The 26,741-nt window shown below is 48.4% G+C and overlaps 1 protein-coding gene across 1 annotated transcript in view; it reads right to left on the reverse strand.

The window, feature by feature from the left end:
- Positions 1-1,250: 1,250 nt before the first annotated feature.
- BMP2K (BMP2 inducible kinase) overlaps positions 1,251-26,741 on the reverse strand; it is a 116,584-nt gene continuing 91,093 nt past the window's right edge. The window contains 3 exon segments of the mRNA XM_038758913.1: positions 1,251-6,149; positions 6,151-6,382; positions 12,405-12,515. Coding sequence (XP_038614841.1) covers positions 4,949-6,149; positions 6,151-6,382; positions 12,405-12,515 — 1,544 coding nt within the window. The 3' untranslated portion in view covers positions 1,251-4,948.

The raw sequence follows: 26,741 nt of genomic DNA on the forward strand, positions 1-26,741 counted from the left end.
TCTAAGCACTGGGATAGTTACAAGGTAATCAAGTGGGACAGAGTCCCTAACCTACATGGGGCTCAACAGCCTCAATCCTCATTTTCCAGATGAGGTAACTGAGGCGCAGAGACGTTAAGCCACTTCCCCGAGGTCACACAGCAGACGAGTGGAAGAGCCTGGATTAGAACCCACGACCTCTGGCTCCCAAGCCCGTGATCTTGCCACTAGGCCATGCTGCTGAACTAAGCGTCGGGGTTAGTCGCTGTTCCATGTGGAGCTCACAGTCTCAATCCCCATTTTGCTGTACTGGACTTTCCAACCGCTTCGCTTAGAACAGTGCTCGGCACATAGTAAGCGCTTAATGCCATCATCATCATTAGCACAGTGCTCCGCACACAGTAAGCGCTCCATAAATCCGGCTGAATGAATGAATTTTACAGACGAGGGAACGGTGGCACAGAGAAGTCAAGTGACTTACCCAAGGTCACACAGCAGACAAGCGGCAGAGCCGGGATTAGAGACCAGGTCCGCGCTCTAACCATTAGGCCCGTACTTGCCCGCGCTTCGCAATGCCCCGTTCGCATCCGCTACTCGACGGGGTCGAAAACACCAGTCTCAGAATTGGAAAGGCTTTGTGATCCGTTGGGATTTATTGCATTAAAAGAAAGCAGATTATTAGGCGGCAGATAAGTACAAAAAAGAAAATAATTTCGAGTCGGCGGCCCGACGGACGAGGACCAGAAGTGAGTGTGAAGCAGTGAGGTGGTGATGGGCGCTCAACTCAAATTAGTGCCCGGTGAAAACGGGTCAAGCTGATGGGAAGAATCCGCGCCCAATCCCCGCGGACGCCTTTATCCCACGGGAGCGGCATCGGATGACGGTAGGGATGTGCCCCCCGACCCCGGGATTTCCCAAGTGAAAACGGCCTGTTCTGGGGACTACCCGCAAACTCCCGAGTTTCCAACCTGACGAGAAATGGAAGGGAAATTCAGGGAAGGACACTTAAAGCCGGGTGCCGGCAGTTCTCACAGGCTTTGGAGCCTGTGTGCTTAGGGATTAATGGCCTTCCCAAAGGCGTGCTGTCCACCCTGGGATAGTAGTGGCCCCGTCATTCCCCCGGGACCGTGACTGTGGCTGCAATGAGGCTTAAAAAAAAATCAAACAAAACCAAAAAAGCGCTTCCCGTCATCTCCACCCTAGACAGGGGAGCACGTGTGTGTGCATGCGTGTGTGTGTGTATACATATAAAAACACACCGAGTACAAAAATTCTCCAATAAACTATATTATTTAGGTTCTCACAGTAGGTATGTCATCATCGCATTCTCACAGTAGATATGTTATTTCGATAACGATGTGATTCACGAGGAAAAAGTTCCACCGATGGGAGGTTGATGCCGGGGGAGGAAAAAGCTCACTCACCCATACGGGCACACACGCATACACATCCGTCCCCCAAAACACACACAGACACACACATTCTCGCTCACCCAGCGCACAAGCCCCGCTCACCCTGCCCCATCTCGAAAGATGCTCGGACTTATTGTACCTTACGTTACCCGGGGGTTGTGAGCGGTACCTTGATTCTTAGGAAGCCCAACCCGGTGGAGTGTGAGAGTTCAGGAGACGGAGCTGTACCTGCATTTCCTCCTCCCCATCCCGGGACCACGGCTAAAAGTTGGAGAAGGGAGAGGCGGAGCGCGAACCCAACGCCGGGGCGAATCCCCGCTTTTCCAAGGCCGCTCCGGCTCCACCGTATCCGGCCCGGTAGAGGGGAGTCTTTTTTTTCCATTGGACAACAGAGCGACCCAAACTGACACCGTGCCCGTCACCTGAAGCCAACCTGGGGACTCTGACGGCGTCACCAATTTTCGACGCCTTAGAGCCCCTCGCCTCCGGGAAACGATTCCACCAAGACCACCGAATCTGCACTTGTCACCTAAGCGAAAGGCCTACCGTAAGGATGAAGACCACAGAAAGCAGACGAACTTTATTAAGGCCATTGGAAAAGGAAGAATTCCGTCCGTTTGAAAAGTTCCGTTGGAAAAGCAGCCTAAATCTCCCAGTGCCTAAAGAAACGGGTAGCTGTTGTTCACAGGAACCCCCTCGGGCGAGGTTTGGGAAGTGGGGGGGGATGAGGTAACGGCTCTCTGACCACCATAGGGCTGTTCAGAGCATCACAGCGGTTAATGTCCGGAGGGGACGAGCAACCCGACCTCTCAACGTGCTGGCAGGTGGCGGCAGGGCCTGGGCCACTATAGGGGTTCTGAGCATTTAAAGACCACCACTATCATCATCGTTATTAGTCTTATTATTATTATTGTAGTTTGCCCACCACCGCACTCCGCCATCCTCCAAGGGTGTGGGAGGGTCACCGCAGCCAGGGCCTGCGGTGTTTCAGGACCCAAATGGTGAGGCCACCTCAGGGACCCCCGGGGAGGAAAGAGGGGAAGAAAGAGAAAGCATCTAACTACAGCTTCCAGCTGTCAGCCCCCGCCGGCTTCTGATTTAGGGACAGCGGTCGGCCCCTTGACTTCGCCCGGCTGATGTGGGCAGGTGCCGTTACTGTAACAGCCATTCGGCCCTCGACGGGGAGCGAAAAAATCCCGTCCGGGGGACCCCGGTGGCTCAGTCGGTACTCTCCCGATTTCCTACCGCTCCTCTAAGGACCCTCGCGCCTTTGGGGGAATTAGCAGGTTTGCAAACTCCAGCGGAGTAGTGGAGCCACATGAAAGGCAAAAACTCGGCTCTTCCAAGAACCAGCTGGTACCCTTTCCTCTCAGCCAACGTCTGACGACAATCCCGGGCCGTTCGGGAATCGGGCCCGTGGGATCTGCCCTGCGTTTTCCTTCCCGCTTTGAAGTGGAACCCACCGGCCCCTTCGGAGAGCTCTGGGGGCTTCTGACGGACTATCTGACCAGCAGAGTTAAGAATCACAGGTTCACCTGAGAGTCAGCCGAAGGGCCGACTGATATTTGCCTTTGGCACAGAAGCGACGCAGACGATAAGACCCGGCGCGGTCCTAGCGGTACGGTACCCACGAATCGGCTCAGTGGAGTGCGGACACGGCTCCGGAAGTTCCACATTTTCTCTGGGAGACGACCCTCCGGCCCCCCTCTGAGGGACAAAGCAGGGAGCAAAGGAACGGGGAGGGGAAGAGGGGGGTGACGCCACATGCACGCTTGCTTCCCAGGGTTCGGGCTGGGGAAGACGTGACCGCGTTTTCCCCGCGGGGCCCGGGATTCGAGGCGGCTCGCTCTGGGATTCGCACAGACCCCGTCTGCGTGGCTGCCGATAGGCCGGGTGACGGACGGATCCATCGATCTACCCTCCGCGAGAGTCCGCTTCCCGAGCCGTTTCTCCTTTCCCGAACGGCCGGCACAACTCCCGGGCCACACAACCACCACGCTCCGGAGAGGCTGCAGGGAAACGGACCGTTTGGAGTCACTCCACTCTAAAAGGTCGGTCAGATACGGGGTCTGCCGGGGAGGGGAACGGGGGACGGACCCGCCCTATCCTCACACCGGTTCGCTCGTCCGTGTGAATTCCGACTTAGACGCGCAACGGCTATCTGGGTAAGGGTTCGGGTTTCCGAGCCCGACCCGTGAACCTCCGCCTGGATGCGTTCGCTAAATCCCCGGACGGCAAGTAGCGTCGGGCCACCGGCCCTCGGGGTGGAAGCCGGGGTGGCCCGCGAGCCTCGTGGGGGTCTTGTGCGTTGACGGGCTCAGAGGTACTTGAGGTGGCAGGGCGGGACCCCCGCCGGTAAGGCCTTGTGGTGGGAAATGACGTTTTCGGGAACACTCTGCCAACGCCCTGCAGTTCCCCGCTTCCCTAGCCCGGCCTGCCTCCGGTAGGGGAGAGGGGGTCGGGCTCCGTACTCAGTGCACTTTGCAATGAACTATTTTGTCCTCTAAAAATAAAGAAACTCATTCACGATCAGAACTAGGGAACATTTGGCTACAGGAATTCATAAAATGAATTGTTTTTGATGCAACGTGATTTTTAAGGAATAAATAGAGGGGTGGTGGTTTTTTTTTGGGGGGGGGGGTGGAAGGGTTCACGGTGGGGAAGGAGAGGTTAGTCAAACCTCTCCTGACATTAATTTCCGCTCCATACCCTAATGGGTCACGAGACCAAAAAAAAAAAAAAACTACTCGCACTCGCTCCGAGTTTCACCAACGGTCCGCTTCGGACTCGAGTCCTGGCTAAATCAGCCCCTCGCTGTGAACTCCATAATCTTTGAAAGTGCTGAAAACGCTGGCAACTCCCTGCTAATTTCATCTCCCTAACAATCACATCTTCCCAGACGGACCAAAATCCTCTTCTTCTCCGTAGTTTCCATTCTAGGCATCTGTGTAAGTATTTGACGTTAATGGCACTTTAATCGCGAAATGTTCGGGTATTGTTCTGCCACCTCTGGCTCCGCTCTTTCCGGGCAACCCGCCTGCCGCCAACGCTAGGGCTCCGCAGAGGAGCAAGTCTCTTGTCCGGTGTGAGGAAATCAGACCCGAGGGCCTGAGGCCGACCCAGCGGCTGGCCTGGGGGTGCCCGGCCCCGGCTTTCCCAACGGGGCAGAGGTGGCCACCGAGGCGGATCGCCTGTCCCGGCCCTCAGGGCTAACGGGCTGCCCCTTTCCATCCCCCGCCTCACAGCACCAAGGGTGGAAGAGGCCTTCCCCCCAAGCCCGCTCACTCGGCGATTACCCCACGCTCCATCACCACATCGCCTGCGGAAAATAAACTGGGTCCAGGTCACCGCCACCTCCTTCTCCTCCCCTTTTCCCGCCCCCGCCGAACCCCTTGCTCTTCAGTCTGACAGGTTTCGCCCGAAAGCACACACCGAAGGCCGCCCCGTCCTTCCCGAGTTGCAAGGGGCCCGCGCCACTTTCCTGCCCGCCGGTCAGATGGACAGTTTCTCCCCTTCGAAGCCGGAGCGGCCGCAAGAAAGGAGCCCGCCGGAAGCATCTACTGTTTGGAAGGGAACGGGGCGGCCCCGAAGGGATCGACCTCTCCCGCCGGGGCCGGCGGCTGGGGCTGCAGGGGCGGGACGCCCTGAACCACCAGCTCCGTGAAGGGCACCGCCCCGAAGTCGTCCGTCTTCGACCCGTCGGCGCCGAGGAACGGCCCGTGCAGGGAGCTCGGCCTCGGCCTCCCGGGGGGGCCCGCGGCCCCGGGATCGGGCCGGTGGTCGGCCAGGCCCGGGAAGGAGGGGTGGCGCGCCAGGTCCGGCGGGTGGAAGGGCTTGGCGCCGAAGGGGTCCAGCGGGCTCTCCTCGGCCGCCAGGGACCGGCCTCGGTCCTTGCCGTCGCTCGGCGCCACGCCCATGTTCTCCTTGGAGTCCGATATGGTCAGGAACTCGTTGCTGCTCTGGGAATCTCGCCGGCCGACCTTCTTGTGCCTCCGGGTCCTCTCCGGCGTGCGGTAGGAGGGTTTGGGGGTCTTCCTGGCGCCGGTCGGAGTGCCGTGGTGCCTCTTCCCGTTGGCCTTGGCCGCTTCCTGTTTGTGGCGCCTCTGACGGGAGGTCAGCTTCTGCAGGCTGCGCTGCCTGGCCCTCGGCTGCTGGCCGCCGGCGATCTCCTCGAACGGCACGAGCCCGAAGAGGTCCTCTTTGCTTTCGCTCTGCCCGGCGGAGGCGGGCAGGGGTCGGAAGGGGGTGCACCCGAACACATCCACGCCGCGCGGGCAGGCGGGCAGGCTCTGGGCCTCGGGCCCCGCCGCCCGGCAGTCTTGGGGTGCCGCCTTCCTGCTGAAAGGAGCCTTCGTGAACACGTCGAATTCATCCGGCTCGGGGCTGACCCTCGGGAAGGCGGCCTCGAGAGGGAAATCCCCCTCGCCCTTCTCCCTCTGCCGCGGCCGCTGGACCCGCAGCGCCGAGAACGGGACGGCTCCGAACACGTCCACCTCCGTGGCCGGCGGGGGCTGGGGGCGGGCGGCGCCGGGGTCCCCGTCTCCCCCGCCCCCGGATCTCGCTCCGTAACCACCGTGGTCGGGGACCAGCTCCGCGTACGTGCCCTTGAGTCGGTCGGAGTCTGAATCGGAGCTGTGTTTGTCCTCCTCCTCCTCCTCCTCCTCCTCTTCCGAGTCCATGAGGAGGGGTCTGTGCCCCATGTTCTCCGGTTCGGTGTCCTCGTCGTTGAAGTCTCCCGTTTCCCCCCCGGAGCGCTCCTTCGTCCTGCTCCTCGTCTTCGCTGCTCTTGGGGGACGGGGGGTCCGACTCGAAGTCGCTCTCCGACTCGTCGCTGCCCTTCTGCGCCCGCCCGGGGGCCGGGCGGATTTCCGCCGTTCTCTTCCCGGCCCGGGGATCGCGGGGCTCCCGATCGGCTGGGTTGCCCTTCGGAGGGCTCCCTACGCTATTGTCTTGGCTGCTGGGTGACCGTTCGACTTTCTTTTCGGGAGAACCTGCAGGTCCAAAGAGAAGTTAATAATAGCGTTTCAGACGCTGCTCTGCCTCCAGGGTTTTAACCATGAGAGGGCTGAGGGACTGACACACACGCGCTCCTTGACGGAGGAAAACAGGGATCTCCCTCGACTCCTTCCAGAACGGCTTCTCAAGTCTGGCAGGCAAGGGGGACGGTTATTTGGCCAGAAAGACAGACAGGCAGGCAGACTCGGGGACAGACTGTATGCTCCGCCTAGACTTTAAGTGTTTTGTGGGCAGAGAATGTGTTTATTATTATACCGTATTCTCCCAAGCACTCTGTACAATGCTCCGCACCCAGTTAAGCGTGCGATAAATATGACTGAATAGTGGAGGAGGAAGGAGGGAAGAGGAAGAGAAGGAGAAGCCAAGGACGCTAGGCCTTGGACGTGAACCCACGAACCAGGGCTGGGGCTGCGTGGCCAGGTTGTGGCTTCCCAAACGACAATAGGGAAGTAGGGAAGTCCCTATTCATTTGGACAGTCCTCAATTTGGAAATTTCTTTCACATCCTCATTTTGCGGTGGTTTCTGGGCTATGGGCAAATGGGAAACCACCCCATTTGGAAAGGTTTGGAGCAAATACTTGACAAAATCCACAACTAGAACGACGGAGGGGTTTCGGGTGATTTTAATGAACTCATTACCCCATCTGGGACTTGTGGTAATTTGGATTTGGTCACGCTCTGCTTACACTGAAGCCGACAGCCCTGGGCAAGTTAAATGCGATGCCACAAAGGTAACAGACCTAGGGTTCACTGTCCACTTGCGAGTGTCAGGGTTGTCAACACTATGGAAGATGAGAACACGGTTCCAAATACCCTTGAAAAACTGAGAAAACGATGCTACAAAATCAGAACGGTGGGGCAAGTGCCCGGTAGTGCACGTAGGAATGAAAATGGGAGAACACAAATCCAAAGTTGGGGGTGACTTGGCTAGATAGGTACAAAGAAGTGCCAAAAAAGAATCTGGGGGATCAAACACAGTCCACAACACGCTGAATGTCAACTCAGCTAACAGATACCCAAAAACCAAACCTAGCAGCTGGGCAAACATGGCCCTGGAATCTAGCCAAAGAACTGAGCCGGCTAAGAATTGGGAACCAATCCTTCTGCTATCCTTGGCATCGGTCACCTCTTTGCAAGAGTTCTGGGTCCGGATTTGGTCTTTGCCTAGTAATCATTTTTATCATTCTTCATTGGACCCATCCCTACCTGGAAATGAAAAAATAGGTCCTGAGAGGAAAGATGAGAAGAATCAGGGTTGCTTGGCCTCAAGAAAGGGAGTGTCATAGTCTCCTGATTCTCATTCAGTACATTACATTAATGAACATTAAAGTACATTAAAGAAAAATGAAAATGAATGCCTTTGGGATGGGGTGGGAGACACCGAGGTCCAAATCAATTCCATTAGCAAAATTATTTGTCCTGGGCTTTAAATCATCAAAGCTATTTATTGAGCATTTACTGTACTAAGCACTTGGGAGAGTATTATTGTAATAATAATAGTAACAGTACTATTTGTTAAGCATTTACTATATGCCAAGCAATGTACTACACATTGTGGTAGATGAGAAGCAGCGTGGCTTAGTGGAAAGAGCACAGGCCTGTCCTAATCTTAGCTCCGCCACTTGTCTAGCATGTGTGACTTTAGGCAAGTCACCTATCTGTGCCTCAAGTTACCTCATTTATCAAGTGGGGATCAAGGCTGTGAGCCCTAAATGAGGCAGGGGCTGCATCCAACCTAATTATCTTTTATCTACCCCAGCACTTAGTACGGTGACTGGCACGTAGTAAGTGCTTAACAAATACCATCTAAAAAAACAGAGAAGATATTCAGACCCCAAATGGGACTCACAGTCTAAGTAGTGGGGAGGACAGGAGTTAATTCCTCATTTTGCAGATGAGAAGACTGAGCCCCACAGAAGTTAAGTGACTTGTCCAAGGTCACACAGCAAGCGCTTGGCAGAGCTGGGATTAGCACCCAAGTCCCCCTGACTCCGAGGCCCATGCTCTTTCCACTAGGTCACGACCGGCCGACGTGATCCCCACCCACAAGGACCTTACATTCTACAGAGGAAGAATCTTGGCAGAAGATTCATTTTTAAAGATCAACTAATCTTCTCAAATGTTCAGCTGTCAAGAAATATTTCATCTACGGACATTTAGCCCAAACTGAAAGAAATCCATCGTGTAACATCTGTTAGTGAGCTGCCCAGAAGACTACCCTTATCAGGTTTGCCTTTTTGAAAGGACAGCTGTCAGACAGGTGGGACCTCTTTAATCGGATAAGACGATCCTAAGTGCTCGAGGAAATTTTCCGCTTGTCGTTCTTTTCCTAGGCATCAGATGACAGAGGATGAATAGTGGTAACTGCTTGACTAATTAGATGCCTTCTATTGGTTCATCATTCCGGAGATGCTGGGAGGAAGGGGGCTTTAAAAAGTTTTGGTTTGTTTTTTGAATTGGCAACATATTCATTCATCATTCATGGCAATTGTCCACATCAGGCCCACAAGATAGGGGAAACTGGTACTGTTTCTCCGACGACGGGTCAAACAGCAGCTGCTGTGCAGTGCAAAGAGATTTCTATTTTCCACCGACCTTTGTGACTGGTTAAAAAGGGTCAAGTTTTATTCCTTCGAAGTTTTGCAAGGGCGAGGGGTGGGGGGGTTGGTCTAGATTGTTCAAGATGTGTGCCCATAACTTTCCAACGGGCAATGCGTCCAGCAAAACAGGCAGAGTTTGTTGGCCTGGAATAAGAGCTCTGGATCTTTTAAGGGAAGCAGCACAGCTCAGGGATGGGAGTCTGAAGGACCTGAGTTCTAATCCCGGCTCCACCGCTCATCTGTTGTGTGACTTTACTTCTCTGGGCCTCCGTTACCTCATCCGTAAAATGGGAATTGCGAATGGGAGCCTCATGTGACATAGGGATTGTATCCCACCTGATTAACTTGTATCTATGCCAACGCTTATAACAGTGTCAGGCACATAGTAAGAGCTTAACTTGTATCTACGCCAACGCTTATAACAGTGTCAGGCACATAGTAAGAGCTTAACAAGCACCATTATTAGTATTATCATTACTATTTAGTATTGGAGAGCATGGAGCCTGGAAACGTGAACTTGACTGTAACGAGCAATTCATATATACACTGCAAACAAAGTGTCACAGAACCAGGTAATTCCGTGCTAAGAACCGCGTGGCCTAGTGGATACAACCAGGACCTGGGTTCTAATCTCGGCTCCGCCACTTGTATGCTGTGTGACCTTGAGCAAGTCACTTCACTTCTTTGTCCCTCAGTTACCTCATCTGTAAAATGGGGATTAAGGCTGTGAGCCCTTTGTGAGATAGGGACTATGTCCCACCTGATAAGCTTGTACCTTAGTACAGTGGCTGGCAAATATTAAGCGCCTAAATGCCATGGGAAAAAAAAATTCCAAATTACCATACTGCTCCCAAACCACCATTTTCTGGGATTTAAAACAATCCTCCTAAAAGCAATTCTCCTTTCCCAAGTGGTGTGTGTTTGCGTGAACAGTCACCTATCTTTAAGTCAACCTTTTGGGTGACAGGCACACACCCAGATAGATGGAGCTTTCTGGGATATTTTACTTAACATTTCTATTATGTAACTGGCATTTTCTCATTATTTTGTCTATCATCCTTGGCCTTTACCAGGATCAAAAGCATTTCCTGAGTGTCTACTAAGTGCAAACCATAGTTGTTTAATAATGATAACAATGATAACAATAACGGCCTTCCTCCAACTAAGCCCTCATTTCCCTAGCTAAGCCCTCCTTTCTGATCGCAGGAAGTAAAAGCGTTTTAACAGAGTGGTTCGGCTGCAATGCCAAATGTGCCTTGGAAACGGAGCGTGAAATAATGTGCTTATTTCCCTCGTGCACCCCTATTCCACATCATGAACCAAATTCCAGAAGGCAAAGAAGGCTTGTGAGTCCGATGTCCGGTCTAGCCACCCGATTGCCTCTTGGGCCTAAATCATCAATTCTGGGTCTTGATGTCACTGTCTGTAAAATGGGAATAGATTGGATGCCAAGTCTGTGGAGTGTTTTCAGAAGCACAGGGGACATGTACATTACCACAGAAATAAAATACTTTTAAAAGGCATGTTTTATATTTATGTTTCTTGCCATCTTCTATGTCCAAAAGTACATCCCTCTACGTCCATGTCAGAAGAACACCAGCAGTTCCTGTTTTCAAAGCAGCACAGTCTAGGGGAAGGACCACCACTGATATTTTAATTAACACATTCATTACTATAATTTTTTATATATCAATGTCCGTCTCCCCCTCCAGATGGCAAGCTCTTTGTGGGCAGGAAATGTATCTGTAATACTGTACTCTTCCAAGAGCTTAGTACAGTACTCTGCACACAGTAAGTGCTCAAATAAATTTCCTAGAATAGATATTTTGAATTCATGGAGCGGGTCTCACATTTAAGTCACTCTGATTCCCAATTTTATACGGTCTGCCCCCCTCCTTTGGAATCGGGATGCATGATACAGTGAGGGTTCTGCATTCCGCAGAACCCCCTCCTTCCCTCCCCTCCTCAAAAACCTCCAGTGGCTACCAATCAACCTACACATCAGGAAAAAACTCCTCACACTCAGCTTCAAGGCTTTCCATCCCCTCGCCCCCTCCTACCTCACCTCCCTTCTTTCCTTCTCCAGCCCAGCCCGCACCCTCCACTCCTCTGCCGCTAACCTCCTCACTGTGCCTCGTTCTCGCCTGTCCCACTGTCGACCCCCGGCCGACGTCCTCTCCCTGGCCTGGAATGCCCTCCCTCTGCACATCCGCCAAGCTCGCTCTCCCTCCCTTCAAAGCCCTACTGAGAGCTCACCTCCTCCAGGAGGCCTTCCCACACTGAGCCCCCTCCTTCCTCTCCCCTTCCTCCCCATCCCCCCCGCCTTACCTCCTTCCCCTCACTACAGCACCTGTATATATGTTTGTACATATTACTCTATTTTACTTGTACATATTTACTATTCTATTTTACTTTGTTAATATGTTTTGTTTTGTTTTGTTTGTCTAGACTGTGAGCCCACTGTTGGGTAGGAAGCGTCTCTATATGTTGCCAACTTTACTTCCCAAGTGCTTAGTACAGTGCTCTGCATACAGTAAGCGCTCAATAAATACGATTGAATGTATGAATGAATGAATGGTTGAATCAAACCTCGTGGTTCGGGATGGCTTATTCAACAGCCTAACTTCCCTGTAGTAGTCCATTAAGGGCCTCCCTCATAGGTGAAATTGCCCAAACCCTTCTTGTATTAATGATAACAACTGTAGCATGTGCTGAGCACTTACTCTAAGCCAATAATTGGTCTAAACATGGGATAGACACGGTACATGCAGATCGGACACAGTCCTTGCACTGCTGAGGGCTCACGGTCTACGTCAGGGATGGAATCCCCATTTTATAAATAAGGAATCGGAGGCACAGAGAAGTTAAGTGGCTCGCCCAGTCAGCGGGCCCATGGCAACGCTGGGATTAGAACCCAGGTCCCTATTCTTTCCGCAAGGCCTCTCAATTGATACCTGAATACTGAATTACTGAGCCCAAAAATAACACTTAAAAAGAAAACAAGCTGATTTACGAGAACCAAAGCGACACGGGGAATTTTCTAGTTTCAGCCAAATGTAACGTTAGCGGTTGCAAACAAGGCACATATTGACAATGTTTTATAAAGGCAGCTTTATCTCACAGAGAGAAAGAGTCTAACACACCCACTTTTCTGAATCATCCAGTAGTAAAGATGAGAAGGGACAGACAGATCAGGCCTGCAGGCCACTCAGTAAATTGATACTCTGTTCCTCGGACAAGGTGCAAATTGACTTCTGGTTAACAATGAAGATCATTTTCACAAAATGGGGTGCATCGCTTTCTCCTCCGAAACTAAATGGTCGGTTCTCATTTGACCTAATAACCGAACAAGGTTACCGTTACTCTTAAAGCCGTATCTGTTCCAAACGTAACTTGCCTGAGTGAGAAATGAAAGGAACAGAACCAAAGGGATCTTCTGGAGGGTGGCTCTGTGGAGTAGAAAGAAGATCTATATTCTTATCTGAGGATGATCGCTCCTCGAACCTCTCTGTAAAAATAAAATGAAACAGAACAAAAAAATAAAATAAAATAAAATAAAAATGGCAGTCCTCAAGCCAAATCAACAACACAACTTTCAACACAATAACACAACAAAGAAGCGGGATGGTCTAGTGGATAGAGCATGGGCCCGGGAGTCAGAAGGTTGTGGGTTCTAATCCCGGCTCCGCCACTCATCTGCTGTGTGACCGTGGGCAAGTCACTTTACTCTCTGGGCCTCAGTTACCTCATCTGTAAAATGGGGGTTGAGACCGCGAGCCCCAAGAGGGACAGGGACTGTATCCAACCCGATTTGCTTGTATCCACCCCACAGCTTAGTACAGTGCCTGGTACATAGTAAGTGCTTAACACATACCGTAATAACAATAATAACAGAATGAAGTCGACTAATCTTTAAATTCAGTAATGGTTAATCCTGCTGCTGGAAAGTGAGGGAGGGTTTTTAGGGCCCATTCTTTCTAGCTCTGTCAGTTGCCGTGGGCCGTGTTCCAAAGCAGCCAGATTCATTCATTCTTTCGATCGTATTTATTGAGCACATGCTATGTACAAGGATGGTGACTAATTTACAGGGAGGTGATTTTTTTAAAAAATAAAATAGCAGGTGCTAACTTTTTCCTTTCTCAATAGTAATAATAACAACAGTGTATTTGTTAAGCACTTACCACATGCCAGACACTGTTCTAAGTGCTGGGGTACATACAAGAGAATCGGGTTGACCACAGTCTCTGTCGCACACAGGGCTCGTCGCAGTCTTATTTCCCATTTCACAGATGGAAGAACTGAGGCATAGAGAAGCAAAGTGACTTGCCCAGGGTCACAAAGCAGACAAGTGGCAGAGGCGGAATTAGAACCCACGACCTTCTGACTCTCAGGCCCGTACTCTATCCACTAGGCTGGATGACAACTTTCTTGCTTAGGCGCTGAATTCTGAGACTACAACTTTGTTACGCCCAAATACTTTGCTAATAGTCTGTGCTAAGTTCTGCTTCCTTCAGTGATTAATATCCCAGGGGCTTTTCATTCGTCTGACCTGAGAAATACCCCGAACGAGCCAACCCCGGCCAAGATCTGGGATAGGAGACTTGGAAAATCTGTTCTAGGCGGGCAGAGTCCAGTAAATAAATTCAGTTCAATTCTCCTCTGCCTCCCAGCCCTTACCTTAGGGCGACCCTCAAGGCTGTGCTCTCGCTTTTCTCGTCTCACTTTACATTCACTCCCCAGCGCAGCTCATCTGCACCCACGATTTTAACTCTTCTATGTAGGTGACTTCCAAACTTACCTCACTAACCCTGACCTCTCTCTCCTCTGTGCATTTCCACCAGTCTCCGGGACACGTCTATTTCTCAAGCTTCACATGTCCAAAGCTGTACGCACCTTCCCCGTCCCAAAACCCATCTTTCATCTAAGTTTTCCATCAGAGTTGACAGCACCATCCACCCCTGGCTCCCAACCTTTCAAGGCCAGAACCGTGTCATTATCCTTCACTCCTTCCCCTCCTTCAATCCTCATATTCAGTGTGTCGCCGAATCCTGTCAGTTTTTCCTCCACGTTTCTACAATCTCCCTCCTCCAGTAAGTGGCCAGCATGCTGATCCAGGCCGTCATACTCAGCTTGAATACTATATTAGTCTCCTCACTGATTCTCCCTGTCTCCAGTCTGTACTTCCCTCTGCTGCTCAGATGATTTTTCTAAAAGATCACCATTTCCCCCTCCTCCAAAACTTCCCATGGTTGCCCATCCCTCTCTCCTCCCCCTCTTATTCACCCTTCTCAAACTACACTCTAGAGTGTATTTTCATTCCTCTCAAACTAACCAACTTGTTCTAATCTCTTTCCCTGTTTACCTCTTTTTCACATTCTCCCCAACTGACAGATTCCCTCCCTTTTCACTTCCAAAAGACCATGGGTCTCTACATCTCTGGAGACCTTCTGAAATCCCATCTCTTCCATAAAGACTAAACAAATCAGTTTCTAATCTCTCCAGTTTCTCTCTCCCACGCCACCTCAGCACTTCCTTGCCTACTTAGCACTTATATCCTCCTGTGTACTTTATATATACATATGTGTGTGTGCGTGTGCGCGCGCGCATATCTTCCATTCCTTAATCCTTAAGAACTACCTACATAAATACCTTTCATTCTTCCTAGCTGAAATTCACTGAAGTGTCTCTCCCTCACTAGATCATAAGCTCTTAAAAGGGCAGGGATCACATCTCTTAATTCTTTGGTGCTCTCCCAACTGCCATAACATAGCAAGTGCTCAATAAAAAAAAAAAAAATCTCGACTTCCCTGGCCTTACAAAATTCGTCAATGGAAATCCAGAGTCTGGAACTGCAGCCACCGGGGCATTTTAAAGTTTGGTGAAGAAGTGGGAAATTGTGCTACTGTGCCTAAATAAATTTTTGACTTCCTCGGTCCTGACTTGGGCAAGAGAAGGATGATGAAAGGCCAATGTCGACGGACAGATACATCCAGCTGACGGTCTACCCAACAACATTATTTTACCATATTTCAATTCTGAAGCATTTGGTTTCTATCCCCACTAAGGACATTTCCACAAATCTATTCTGTCACACCTTCACATGTGTTTTATGCAGTATCTGGACGCCCACAGCACTTATGTAAACCTTTAAACCCTGCTATTTCCTCCTACCTGGAAAATATTTTAGTGTCAGTCTACCCTATAAGAGTCCAAGACTGTGAACCCATTGTTGGGTAGGGACTGTCACTACATGTTACCGATCTGTACTTTCCAAGCACTTAGTACAGTGCTCTGCACACAGTAAGCGCTCAATAAATACGATTGAATGAATGAATGATTACATCACATGACAAGGATTCAAAGAGGCACTCAGAGCATCTAAATCTGGGAAGAGAATCACTGACTCACAGGTGAGCACTTGGTCAAAGGTGATCCCCTCTTTATCGGCAGAAGTCCTAGAGGCACAAGAGAGACCCAGGATTTTTCTAGGCCTCCGTGGATAAGCTTTAATTGGATCAAGGAGACCACTGGGATGGGGCTGGCCCTCAAATCATTTTGAAAGCTTGCATGTAAGCACCACTGAACAATTCTGGACACACAAAATGAAACAAAGATGAGTCAGGCTTTCCAAAACCATCAAGGGGGAAAAGACCAGAAACACAAAGTTGGTTCAAAAATGAAGCTTTTCATGAGTTTTCTCTAGGAGGCGGCTGATATGCAGCTTATTTTTATGTGTAATTTCATTCAACCAACAATCACTGCTCTCCACGACAGCATGAGCAATTGCCTTTTCAAATGACAGTGCATCTATACCACATTTTGCCAGTTTCTGAAGTCAAACCAGACAAACCGCCAAATGAGGTTGAAAATCCACCAGTTACAAAGTTTGCATCTCCAGGGTCTAGCCCACTAGAACCAGAAAGACCTCCCCCGCAGCCACTCCCAAAAAGGAAAAAGCCGAAGTGTTTGAATTGATAAACAAAGACAACATTTTTTAAAGATGACTTTTAATTTAGACCGACTAAAAATGCGTATCTAGGCCAAGGGGGAATCCTGTAAATGACCCCTTTTAGCACTGCTGAGGTCCCACTAAAGTTTATTTCAACAGCCTAGAGCTGCTGAAATCTACAGTGAAAGGAGAGAGATACAGCTCAACGGATATACCTTCCAATTCCTCTCCAAAATACAACCTGGTTAAAGAGTTAGGACACACCAAGTTTGAGTGTTGGAAGAGAAAGGTCTTTTCCCTCCTGAAACTGGACAAGTCTCTCAGGCAAGGTGAGGAGTCTACAGAGGCTTTCCGAAGATCCACCTCTTGCCAGCTGTGCAGAGGAGAAGTCACAAGCGACTAAAAACCCTTAACAAAAGGCGCCCGTCAGATAGGCTTGGACGGTTACTTCCTAATTGGGGCACTTTGGAGGAGAAATTGGAATTATGCAAATATCTGTCCAAAGGGAAAAGATGTACAGGATTTTCAATTTCACTGTAATGACCAGATAGGTGCCCTAATTAATATCCAGTATGTATCTAAATGCTAGTGGCAATTAAACAGCTAGCACTATTTAAACCCAAATCTCCTTGGGGCTATTAAAATACACTGTAGCTATTCACTGTTTTCTACTATTTGCTGCTGCAAGCTGAAATTCGACATAAGGCATTTCTAGAGCACCGCTCTGGCTTGGAAGAAAGAATTCAGTTACTCATCATGATTTACTTGTCTTTTGATTTCTAAGAGTTCACTTGACATCTTCGGTTCCCGATTCCCAAATGCAATGAAAAAATTCATAAAATTCTCCAGGACAGACTCGGGGATTTTTAATTACTACACCATTTAACTTGACATTAATTTGTGACTCTTGGATGGACCCGACAGAAAATGAGTAGTTAATGTATTTTAAAAGGGTATTTGTTAAGTGATAACTATATGTCAGGCATTGTACTAAGCGCTGAGGAAGATATAAGCTAATCAGATGGGGCACAGTCCATGTCCCACGTGGGGTTCACAATCTTAATCTCCATTTTACAGTTGAGGTAACAGGCACAGAGAAGCTAAGTGACTTACCCAAGGTCACACAACACACAAATGGTAGAGCCAGAATTAATAACTATGGTATTTGTTAAGTGCTTACTATGTGCCAGGCACTGTTCTAAGCGCTGGGGTAGATACAAGATAATTGGGTTCCACATAGGGCTCACAGTCATAATCCCCATTTTACAGATGAGGGAACTGAGGCCCAGGGAAGTTAAGTGACTTGCCCAGGATCACACAGCAGAAAAGCGGTACCCAAGTCCTTCTGGGTTCTTTATGAATGTTGCGACCAGGCCTTCCACCGCAGTAAGCACTCAATAAATACGACTAAAGATGACCAGATCACTGGCTTTCTGGGGATTCAGTTAAATACAACAATGATAGTCCTCGAAGTTCCAGTTTCTTGAAATTCTATTTTCTACAGATAACTTCACAAAAGTGCAATGGTATGCAATGTCACCACTGCCAATTGAGAAGTGTTTTATAGCTATTCCCAACCTGCATGCTTAATATGCCCTTTGTTCAAGTGTCAGAATATTGCTTTAAAAATATTATGATCCTTTTCTTTACAGGGAAAGATCATCACGCTCCCATTACGATGAAAATCCCACCTAAAAAGTGAGAATTCATAGACTGGCAAATTGCTGCATTCTCAAAGCGTCAAATACTTTGGGGGAATAGTTGAAATGTACATAAAGATGAGATGAATTGTTTTTAAGTGCCTTGAAAGCATATAAAAATGCTGATGAAAATCTGACCAGTAATAAAGCCCACTGTTGGGTAGGGACTGTCTCTATATGTTGCCAACTTGTACTTCACAAGTGCTTAGTACAGTGCTCTGCACACAGTAAGCGCTCAATAAATACGATTGATGATAATAATACGCAGAGGGAAGGAAATCAGACATCGTGTATAAATTTCGGTAGTCCCGGGGCATTTCTTCAATATCCCATATGCTGAGCAGTGTAGCCTAATGGACAGAGCACAGGACTGGGAGTCAGAAGGACCTGAGTTCCAATCCCGGTTCCGCCATTTGTCTTCTAGACTGTGAGCCCACTGTTGGGTAGGGACTGTCTCTATAGGTTGCCAGCTTGTACTTCCCAAGCGCTTAGTACAGTGCTCTGCACACAGTAAGCGCTCAATAAATACGATTGATTGATTGATTGCTATGTGACCGTGGGCAAGTCACATCACTTTTCTGTGCCTCACTGACATCTGTAAAACAGGGATTGAAACTGTGAGCCCTATGTGACAGGGACTTTGTCCAACCTATTAGCTTGTATCTGCCCCAGCATTTAGTAATAATAATAATAATTATAATGGCATTTGTTAAGCACTTACTATGTGCCAAGCACTGTTTTAGGCGGTGGGGGAAATACAAGGTAATTGGGTTGTCCCCCATGGGGCTCACAATCTTAATCCCCATTTTACAGGTGAGGTAACAGGCACAGAGAAGTGAAGTGACTCACCCAAGGTCACAGCAGCAGACAAGTGGCAGAGCCAGGATTAGAACCCATGACCTCTGTCTCCCAAGCCCAGGCTCTTTCTACTAAACCACGCTGCTTCTCTGTAGCTGCTTTGTACAGTATCTGGTACATAGTAAGCACTTAAATACCACAATTACTGTTATTTTTTTTAAAAAAAAGCCCATGCAAATGATTAGGTACTTCCCAAGCGCTTAGTACAGTGCTCTGCACACAGTAAGCACTCAATAAATACGATTGATGATGATGATTAGGTACTAAGCCCCCTCTTTGTGTGGGGAGCTGGGCAAATGCCACTAGAACTAGGGCTTTGTATAATTTCATGGTTTAAGCTGGTGTGGTAACTTCCTCTAGAGTTAGTGAGTTCTGTGGCTCTCAAGGTTTCATTTTCAGTGGTGCAAGGAGTATTCACAATGACCGTTGTAGTTTTACTGAGAAGCAGCGTGGCTCAGTGGAAAGAGCCCGGGCTTTGGAGTCAGAGGTCATGGATTCGAATCCCGGCTCTGCCACATGCCTGCTGTGTGACCTTGGGCAAATCACTTAACTTCTCTGTGCCTCAGTTCCCTCATCTGTAAAACGGGGATTAAGACTGTGAGCCCCACGTGGGACAACCTGATCACCTTGTACCTTTCCCCAGCGCTTAGAACAGTGCTTTGCACATAGTAAGCACTTAACAAATGCCATTATTATTATTATTATTGTTATTATTATTATTATTATTATTATTATTATTATTATTACTGACACCTCTGCAGGGTGGGTAACTCCTTGATGGTGTCTTCATTCTCCAGACATTAGACACTGAGCACTTCTGATGGTCCAAATGTCTCTAGGGCATATCAAATAATCAGCCCCTCACACGGCTTCCCCCCGCCTTACCTCCTTCCCTTCCCCACAGCACCTGTATATATGTTTGTACGTATTTATTACTCTATTTATTTTACTTGTACATATTTATTCTACTTATTTTATTTTGTTAATATGTTTCGTTTTGTTCTCTGTCTCCCCCTTCTAGACTGTGAGCCCACTGTTGGGTAGAGACCGTCTCTATATGTTGCCAACTTGGACTTCCCAAGCGCTCAGTACAGTGCTCTGCACACAGTAAGCGCTCAATAAATACGATTGAATGAATGAATGAATGGCTGCAGTGATTCTTACATCTTCCAAATCCCACTGCAGAACAAGGTTACAGTTAATCAAGTGCCATGGTTTACTCCCTGAGTGTATCCACGTTGTCCTCTCTTACTTGAGAGGCAGAATACACGGTGGGCTTCACTAATTTCAAGTAGAGAAGTGAGAACTGATGGTGGAAACTAGCAGATTACGTCCCTGCCCTTGACTGTCCATGAGAGTCATTCATTCAATCTATTTATTGAGCGCTTACTGTGTGCAAAGCAGTGCACAGCACTGTCCTAATTCATTCATTCATTCATATTTATTGAGCGCTTACTGTGTGCAGAGCACTGTCCTAAGTGCTTGGGAAGTACAATCGGCAACATATCTTTGTAGATGCTCCTGAAGAATACTACTGCCACATTGCAGTGTGACTTCTCACCAAAATGCAGCACAGCAGGCATATTATTCTTTTTAGAATAGTGCTTACAACTGCTTAGAACTGCACACTGCTTAGAACAGTGCTCAGCACATAGTAAGCGCTTAACAAATGCCATTATTATTATTATTATTATTATTTGAGCCAATAATAATAATCATGTCATCATCAATCATCAATTGTATTTATTGAGCGCTTACTGTGTGCAGAGCACTGTACTAAGTGCTTGGGAAGTACAAGTTGGCAACATATAGAGACAGTCCCTACCCAACAGTGGGCTCACAGTCTAAAAGGGGGAGACAGACAACAAAACCAAACATGCTAACAAAATAAAATAAATAGAATAGATATGCACAAGTAAAATAAATAAATAAATAAATAGAGTAGCAAATACATACAAACATATATACAGGTGTCATATATACATATATACATATATACAGTGTCAAGCACTGGGGTAGATACAAGGTAAGCAGGTTGTCCCACGTGGGGCTCACACTTTTAATTCCCATTTTACAGATGAGGTAACCGAGGCCCAGAGAAGTGAAGAAACTTGCCCGAAGTCACACAGTTGACAAGTGGCGAAGCCAGGATTAGAACCCACGGCCTCTGACTCCCAAGACGGTGCTCTTTCCACTAAGCCACGCTGCGGCGAAGGGAGCCCTGCTAATAATTTAACAGTAATCACCGAGTACTCACTGGGTGTGCACAGCACTGTACTAAGCACTCGGGACAATACAACACAACTGAGTTGGTAGACCACTCTAATACTCCTCTAGCTAAAATGTAAAGGTACAATCCGACATTTTCTACAACGGCAAATAAGGGATTTGGCGACATCAACGCATATTTCCCTGCGCGGAGAAATTTATCAAAATCTTAAGGCTTCCCCAGGAAAACAAGGCTGATTGGGTCGGAATTAATACAGCCCCGTCAGTCCCTTTACCCAAAAGCCACGTTCATTCAGTCGTATCTGTTGAGTGCTTACTGTGAGCAGAGCTCTGTACTAAGCGCTTGGGAGAGAACAATGTAACAATAAACAGACATTCCCTGCACGAGCTGGAAGTCTAAAAAGCGTGATGGTCTTTGGCGGCCCAGTCGATCAATCAATCATCATCATCATCATCAATCGTATTTATTGAGCGCTTACTATGTGCAGAGCACTGTACTAAGCGCTTGGGAAGAACAAATTGGCAACATATAGAGACAGTCCCTACCCAACAGTGAGCTCACAGTCTGGGATTTATTGTGTGCAGAGCACTGTACTAAGCGCTTGGGAGAGTGCCCTCTAATAGAGTTGGCAGACATGTTCCCTGCCCACAACGAGTCTGCAGTCAAGGGGACGAGGGGGAAAGGAAGGAAGGGGCTCAGTCTGGGAAGGCCTCCTGGAGGAGGTGAGCTCTCAGCAGGGCCTTGAAGGGAGGAAGAGAGCTAGCTTGGCGGAGGGGCAGAGGGATTGGGGGCATTCCAGGCCCGGGGGATGACGTGGGCCGGGGGTCGATGGCGGGACAGGCGAGAACGAGGTACGGTGAGGAGATTAGCGGCGGAGGAGCGGAGGGTGCGGGCTGGGCTGGACAAGGACAGAAGGGAGGTGAGGTAGGAGGGGGCGAGGGGATGGACAGCCTGGAAGCCCAGGGGGAGGAGTTTCTGGCTCCCAGTCTTCATCCCCATTTTGCAGATGAGGGAACTGAGGCACAGAGGAATGAAGTGACTCGCCCAGGGTCACACGGCAGACAAGTGGATCAGTACCCGGGGTCCTCTGACTTTCCAGGCCCGTGCTCTTTCCACTAGGCCACGCTGCTCTACTCGGAGGTGCCTAGTACAGTGCTCTGCACACAGTAAGCGCTCAATAAATAAGATTGAATGTTAAAATCACAGTGAAAGCCAGAAACTTGTGGCTCAGGCATGGCAAGAAGGACATGGTTAATCTGCATCACAGATGGGTTGCGCCAGGGTAATTGAGGGAAAAAAACTGCCATTTATTTATTCTCTAGCGATTTGGATTTTGCCTGTATATATGTTTGTACATATTTATTACTCTATCTTGTACATATCTATTCTATTTATTTTATTTTGTTAGTATGTTTGGTTTTGTTCTCTGTCTCCCCCTTCTAGACTGTGAGCCCGCCGTTGGGTAGGGACCGTCTCTATGTGTTGCCAACTTGTACTTCCCAAGCGCTTAGTACAGTGCTCTGCACACAGTAAGCGCTCAATAAGTACGATTGATTGATTGATTGAGTCCCGTTCAACCATCCATTCTACGCCAGCATGCGAGAAGCGAGAAACGGGTATCGGTACAGCCTGGGAAACACTACCAACGCAACACGAGTCCGACCCCGTCGGGAATCTTTAAGAAGAGGTCCGCGCTCTTCGGCCGTGATCCCAAGATGACGTAAAGATCACCACTTTTCAGAGTTCGCGCGGCTCTTCAGACTACCAATAAACCTGAAGATGGGGCACCAGAGAAGCCCTACACACAAAGGTTTTCACTACTGACACAATTTCATTTTATCACTCAATATCGCTAGCCTACAAAGGTTTTCACTGGTGACACGATTTAATTTTATCACTGAATATAGGTACCTGACCGCTCAGAACGCACACAAGCACATCCTATAGGTCTTTTGTACTAAAAAAAAAAAAAATACAGTTCCATACTGAAATTCACCTATGGGTAATAATAATGGCATTTATTAAGTGCTTATTATGTGCAAAGCACTGTTCTAAGCCCTGGGGAGGTTACAAGGTGATCAGGTTGTCCCGCGTGGGGCTCAGTCTTAATCCCCATTTGACAGATGAGGGAACTGAGGCACAGAAGTGAAGTGACTTGCCCAAAGTCACACAGCTAAGTGGCGGAGCCAGCATTTGAACCCATGACCTCTGACACCAAAGTTCTAATACAAGACCTGCATATATGTATATGTTTGTACATATTTCTCTATTTATTGATTGATTTATTTTACTTGTACATATCTATTCTATTTATTTTATTTTGTTAGTATGTTTGGTTTTGTTCTCTGTCTCCCCCTTCTAGACTGTGAGCCCACTGTTGGGTAGGGACTGTCTCTATAGGTTGCCAACTTGGACTTCCCAAGCGCTTAGTAAAGTGCTCTGCACACAGTAAGCGCTCAATAAATACGACTGATTGAAGATCACAGTCCTGCCCAAGAGCAACACTTTTCGTTGTGCAGTCGGGGTTGTTTTTTCTGGCATCTGCCGCTGTTTTGGGCATCTGACTCTCCGTCAAGGCTAGAAGAGTATCGCGGGACTTCACTGTTCACTGCCATTTGAGAAGCAGCATAAAGAAGCAGCGTGGGGCCTGGTGGAAAGAGTCCGCCCCACACCCGCTGTGTGACGCCGTGCAAGTCACTTAACTTCTCTGTGCCTCAGTTCCCTCATCTGCAAAATGAGGACACAATATCCATTCTCCCTCCTACCTAGACTGTGAGCTCCACGCCTATGCGATCATCTTGCAGCCACCCTAGTGTGTAGGGTGACCGACGCATAGTAAGCGCTTAAATACCCCGATTATTCCTAAGCGCTTAGTACAGTGCTCTGCACATAGTAAGCGCTCAATAAATACGATTGATGATTTGATGGAGAACAGCCTGCAAGTGATGGGGATAGAACCGCCTGAAGAGCAAGATGGATTGGGGGCAGAGCCCAAGCGTCTCAACCACAGTTAGGGATGGCTATCGCCTCAGTTGGGCCCGAAGCCTTCCACACAGACTTGGCCCAGTCATCGAAGGATGTACCGGTCTCCTTGTCCAATTTTCCGCTGAGTGCTGCCGTATCATTCCACAACGGGCTGCCTTGGTTCTGTGAAATCATTCAAGCTCTGTGTTGCCCACGAAGGTCTGTGATTGTGTGCAGGGATCTCCTGGTGAAGTCTGATGGTCCTTTTTATGGTCAATTGTGATTCAGCGAAGTCGTTTCAGGTCTTCTAGGGTGCATTTTTCTTTTTCACAGTATTTGTTAAGCACTTGTTACGTACCCAGCACTGTTCTAAGTGCTGGGGTAGACAAAAGTTAATAATAATAATGATGGTATTTGTTAAGCGTTATGGGCCAAGCATTGTTCTAAGCGCTAGGGCAGATACAAGGTTATCAGGTTGTCCCACAGTCTGAAATCCCCATTATACAGATGAGGTAACAGGCACAGAGAAATTAAGTGACCTGCCTGAAGTCACACAGCTAAGTGGCAGAGCCGCGATTAGAACCCACAACCTCTGACTCGTTCATTCATTCATTCAATCGTATTTATTGAGCGCTTACTGTGTGCAGAGCACTTTACTAAGCGCTTGGGAAGTACAACATATAGAGATGGTCCCTACCCAACAGTGGGCTCAGCCCGGGCTCCTTCCACTAAGCCACACTGCTTCTCTAGTCAGGCTGGACTCTGTGCAGTCCCACATGGGACCCACAGTCTAAATAGGAGGGAGAACAGGTACTGAATCCCCATTTTGCAGTTGAGGAAACTGAGGAAGCTAAGTGACTTGCCCAAGGTCACACAGCATCAAAGTGGTGGGTCAAGATTAGAACCCAGGTACGTGCTTTATGCATGAAGCCGTGCTGCTTCCCAGTTCTTTTGTGAAGGGTGTATGCCTTCATTAAAAATTGCTGAAACGAGGCAACCAAATTAGCACGGATCTATTAATGGTGTCAGGTGTTTTCGTAAAGGCTGGAAAAATAAACAGAGGTCTTGGTGGTGTTCCCTGTACTCTTCCTGTATTTCAGAAGCAACTCGGCCAAGTGGAAAGAGCACGGACTTGGATTCTGATCCCAGTAACTGCTTGCTCTGTGACCCAGGGCAAGTCACTTCACTTCTCTGCGCCTCAGTTTCCTCAGCTGTAAAATGGGGATTAAATCCAACTCAATACCTGTTCTCCCTCCAATTTACCCACGTGGGACTGGGACTGTGTCCAACCTGATAAACCTGTACCTACCCCAGTGCTTAGAACGAGGCTTGACGCCTCAAAAGCACTTAAGAAATACCATTATAAATTAAAAATGTAAAGATCGTACCTGCTTTGCCATGCAGTGGGCAGAAGCCCGACTGAGTGCCAACTCCCTTGCTTAATCCCAGTGACATTCTTCAAGAACCAGTGCAAAAGGACTCCAGTGAGGACTTTGCCGGCCAAAGAGAGTGGTGAGATGCCTCGATAGTTGCGGTGGTCCAACCGTCCACCTTTCTTCTTGAAGGCAGCGATGATGGAGGCAGTTCTGAGATTCTAGGACATCTGCTGTTATGTTGCCAACTTGTACTTCCCAAGCGCTTAATACAGTGCTCTGCACACATTAAGTGCTCAATAAATACGACTGAAAGAATGAATGCTCCGTGTTCACATGTGGTGGAAAGGCTAACGTCCGCGTTTACGCATCCCCTTCTGCTTGAAGATCTGCCACCAAACCCAATCACTTTGCCCTCTTTCAAGGCTCTGTTTGCTGTGATTTACTCAAGTGGCTTATCTTTCCTTGTTCTGCAGGGTTGCCTCTTGGGTAGGAGTGTGTGTTTGTGTATGTGTGTGTTTGGGAAAATATGAAAGTGTTGTAGTCATCCCTTCAGAATTTCCTCCTTGTCTGTGGCAGGCTGGAGTTCACTTCATTCTTCAAATGTGTTAGAACAGCAAGAACAAGGCCATAAAACCTGGTCATGCGTCAAAGTCCTTGGTTTGGTAAGGGTCTGGCATCACTGTGGCATCCCCCCGTCCGAGCTGCTTATTTTGATTTGCCTGGTAATAATGGTAATAATAATAATAATGGCATATTTTAAATGGTCAATATGTGCCAAGCACTATACTGAGCATTACGGTAGATATAAGATAATCAGATCAGACAGGGTCCAGTCCCAAACCCAGGCAACGTTATTGAAAAGCAAGAGAAAAGCAGGTCTTTTGTGTCCATTTTTTACAAATGAGGAAACAGGTGAAGCAACTCTCCAAGATCACACAGAAAGCAACCAGTGCGGCTGGGATTAGAACCCAGGTCCCGGTGCTCTTTCCATTAGGTCACGCGCCTGAAATAGGTTTCTTTAGGATTCTCTCTTCTGAATCATGGGGTGCTTGACTGCTGAACTCTTTCGCTGCAAACGGACTTTATCCGAATCATTTGTATCCAATCGACCTCAGTGATTCCTCCTGGACCTCCCCGCCATTCCCAGGCAGAAAAGCAGCATGGCTCAGTGGAAAGAGCATGGGCTTGGGAGCCAGAGGTCATGGGTTCGAATTCCACTCTGTCACTTGTCAGCTGGGTGACTTTGAGCAAGTCACTTCACCTGTACATATGTATATATGTTTGTACATATTTATTACTCTATTTATTTATCTTACTTGTACATATCTATTCTATTTATTTTATTTTGTTAATATGTTTTGTTTTGTTGTCTGTCTCCCCCTTCTAGACTGTGAGCCCGCTGTTGGGTAGGGACCGTCTCTATGTGTTGCCGACTTGTACTTCCCAAGCGCTTAGTACAGTGCTCTGCACACAGTAAGCGCTCAATAAATACGATTGATTGATTGATTCTCTGGGCCTTAGTGACCTCATCTGGGAAATGGGGATTAAGACTGTGAGCCCCACAAGGGACAACCTGATCACCGTGTATCCTCCTCAGCGCTTAAAACAGTGCTTTGCACATAGTAAGCGCTTAACAAATGCCATCATTACTATTATT

Source organism: Tachyglossus aculeatus, chromosome 17, assembly GCF_015852505.1.
Source record: "Tachyglossus aculeatus isolate mTacAcu1 chromosome 17, mTacAcu1.pri, whole genome shotgun sequence".
Classification (NCBI taxonomy): Eukaryota; Metazoa; Chordata; class Mammalia; order Monotremata; family Tachyglossidae; genus Tachyglossus; species Tachyglossus aculeatus.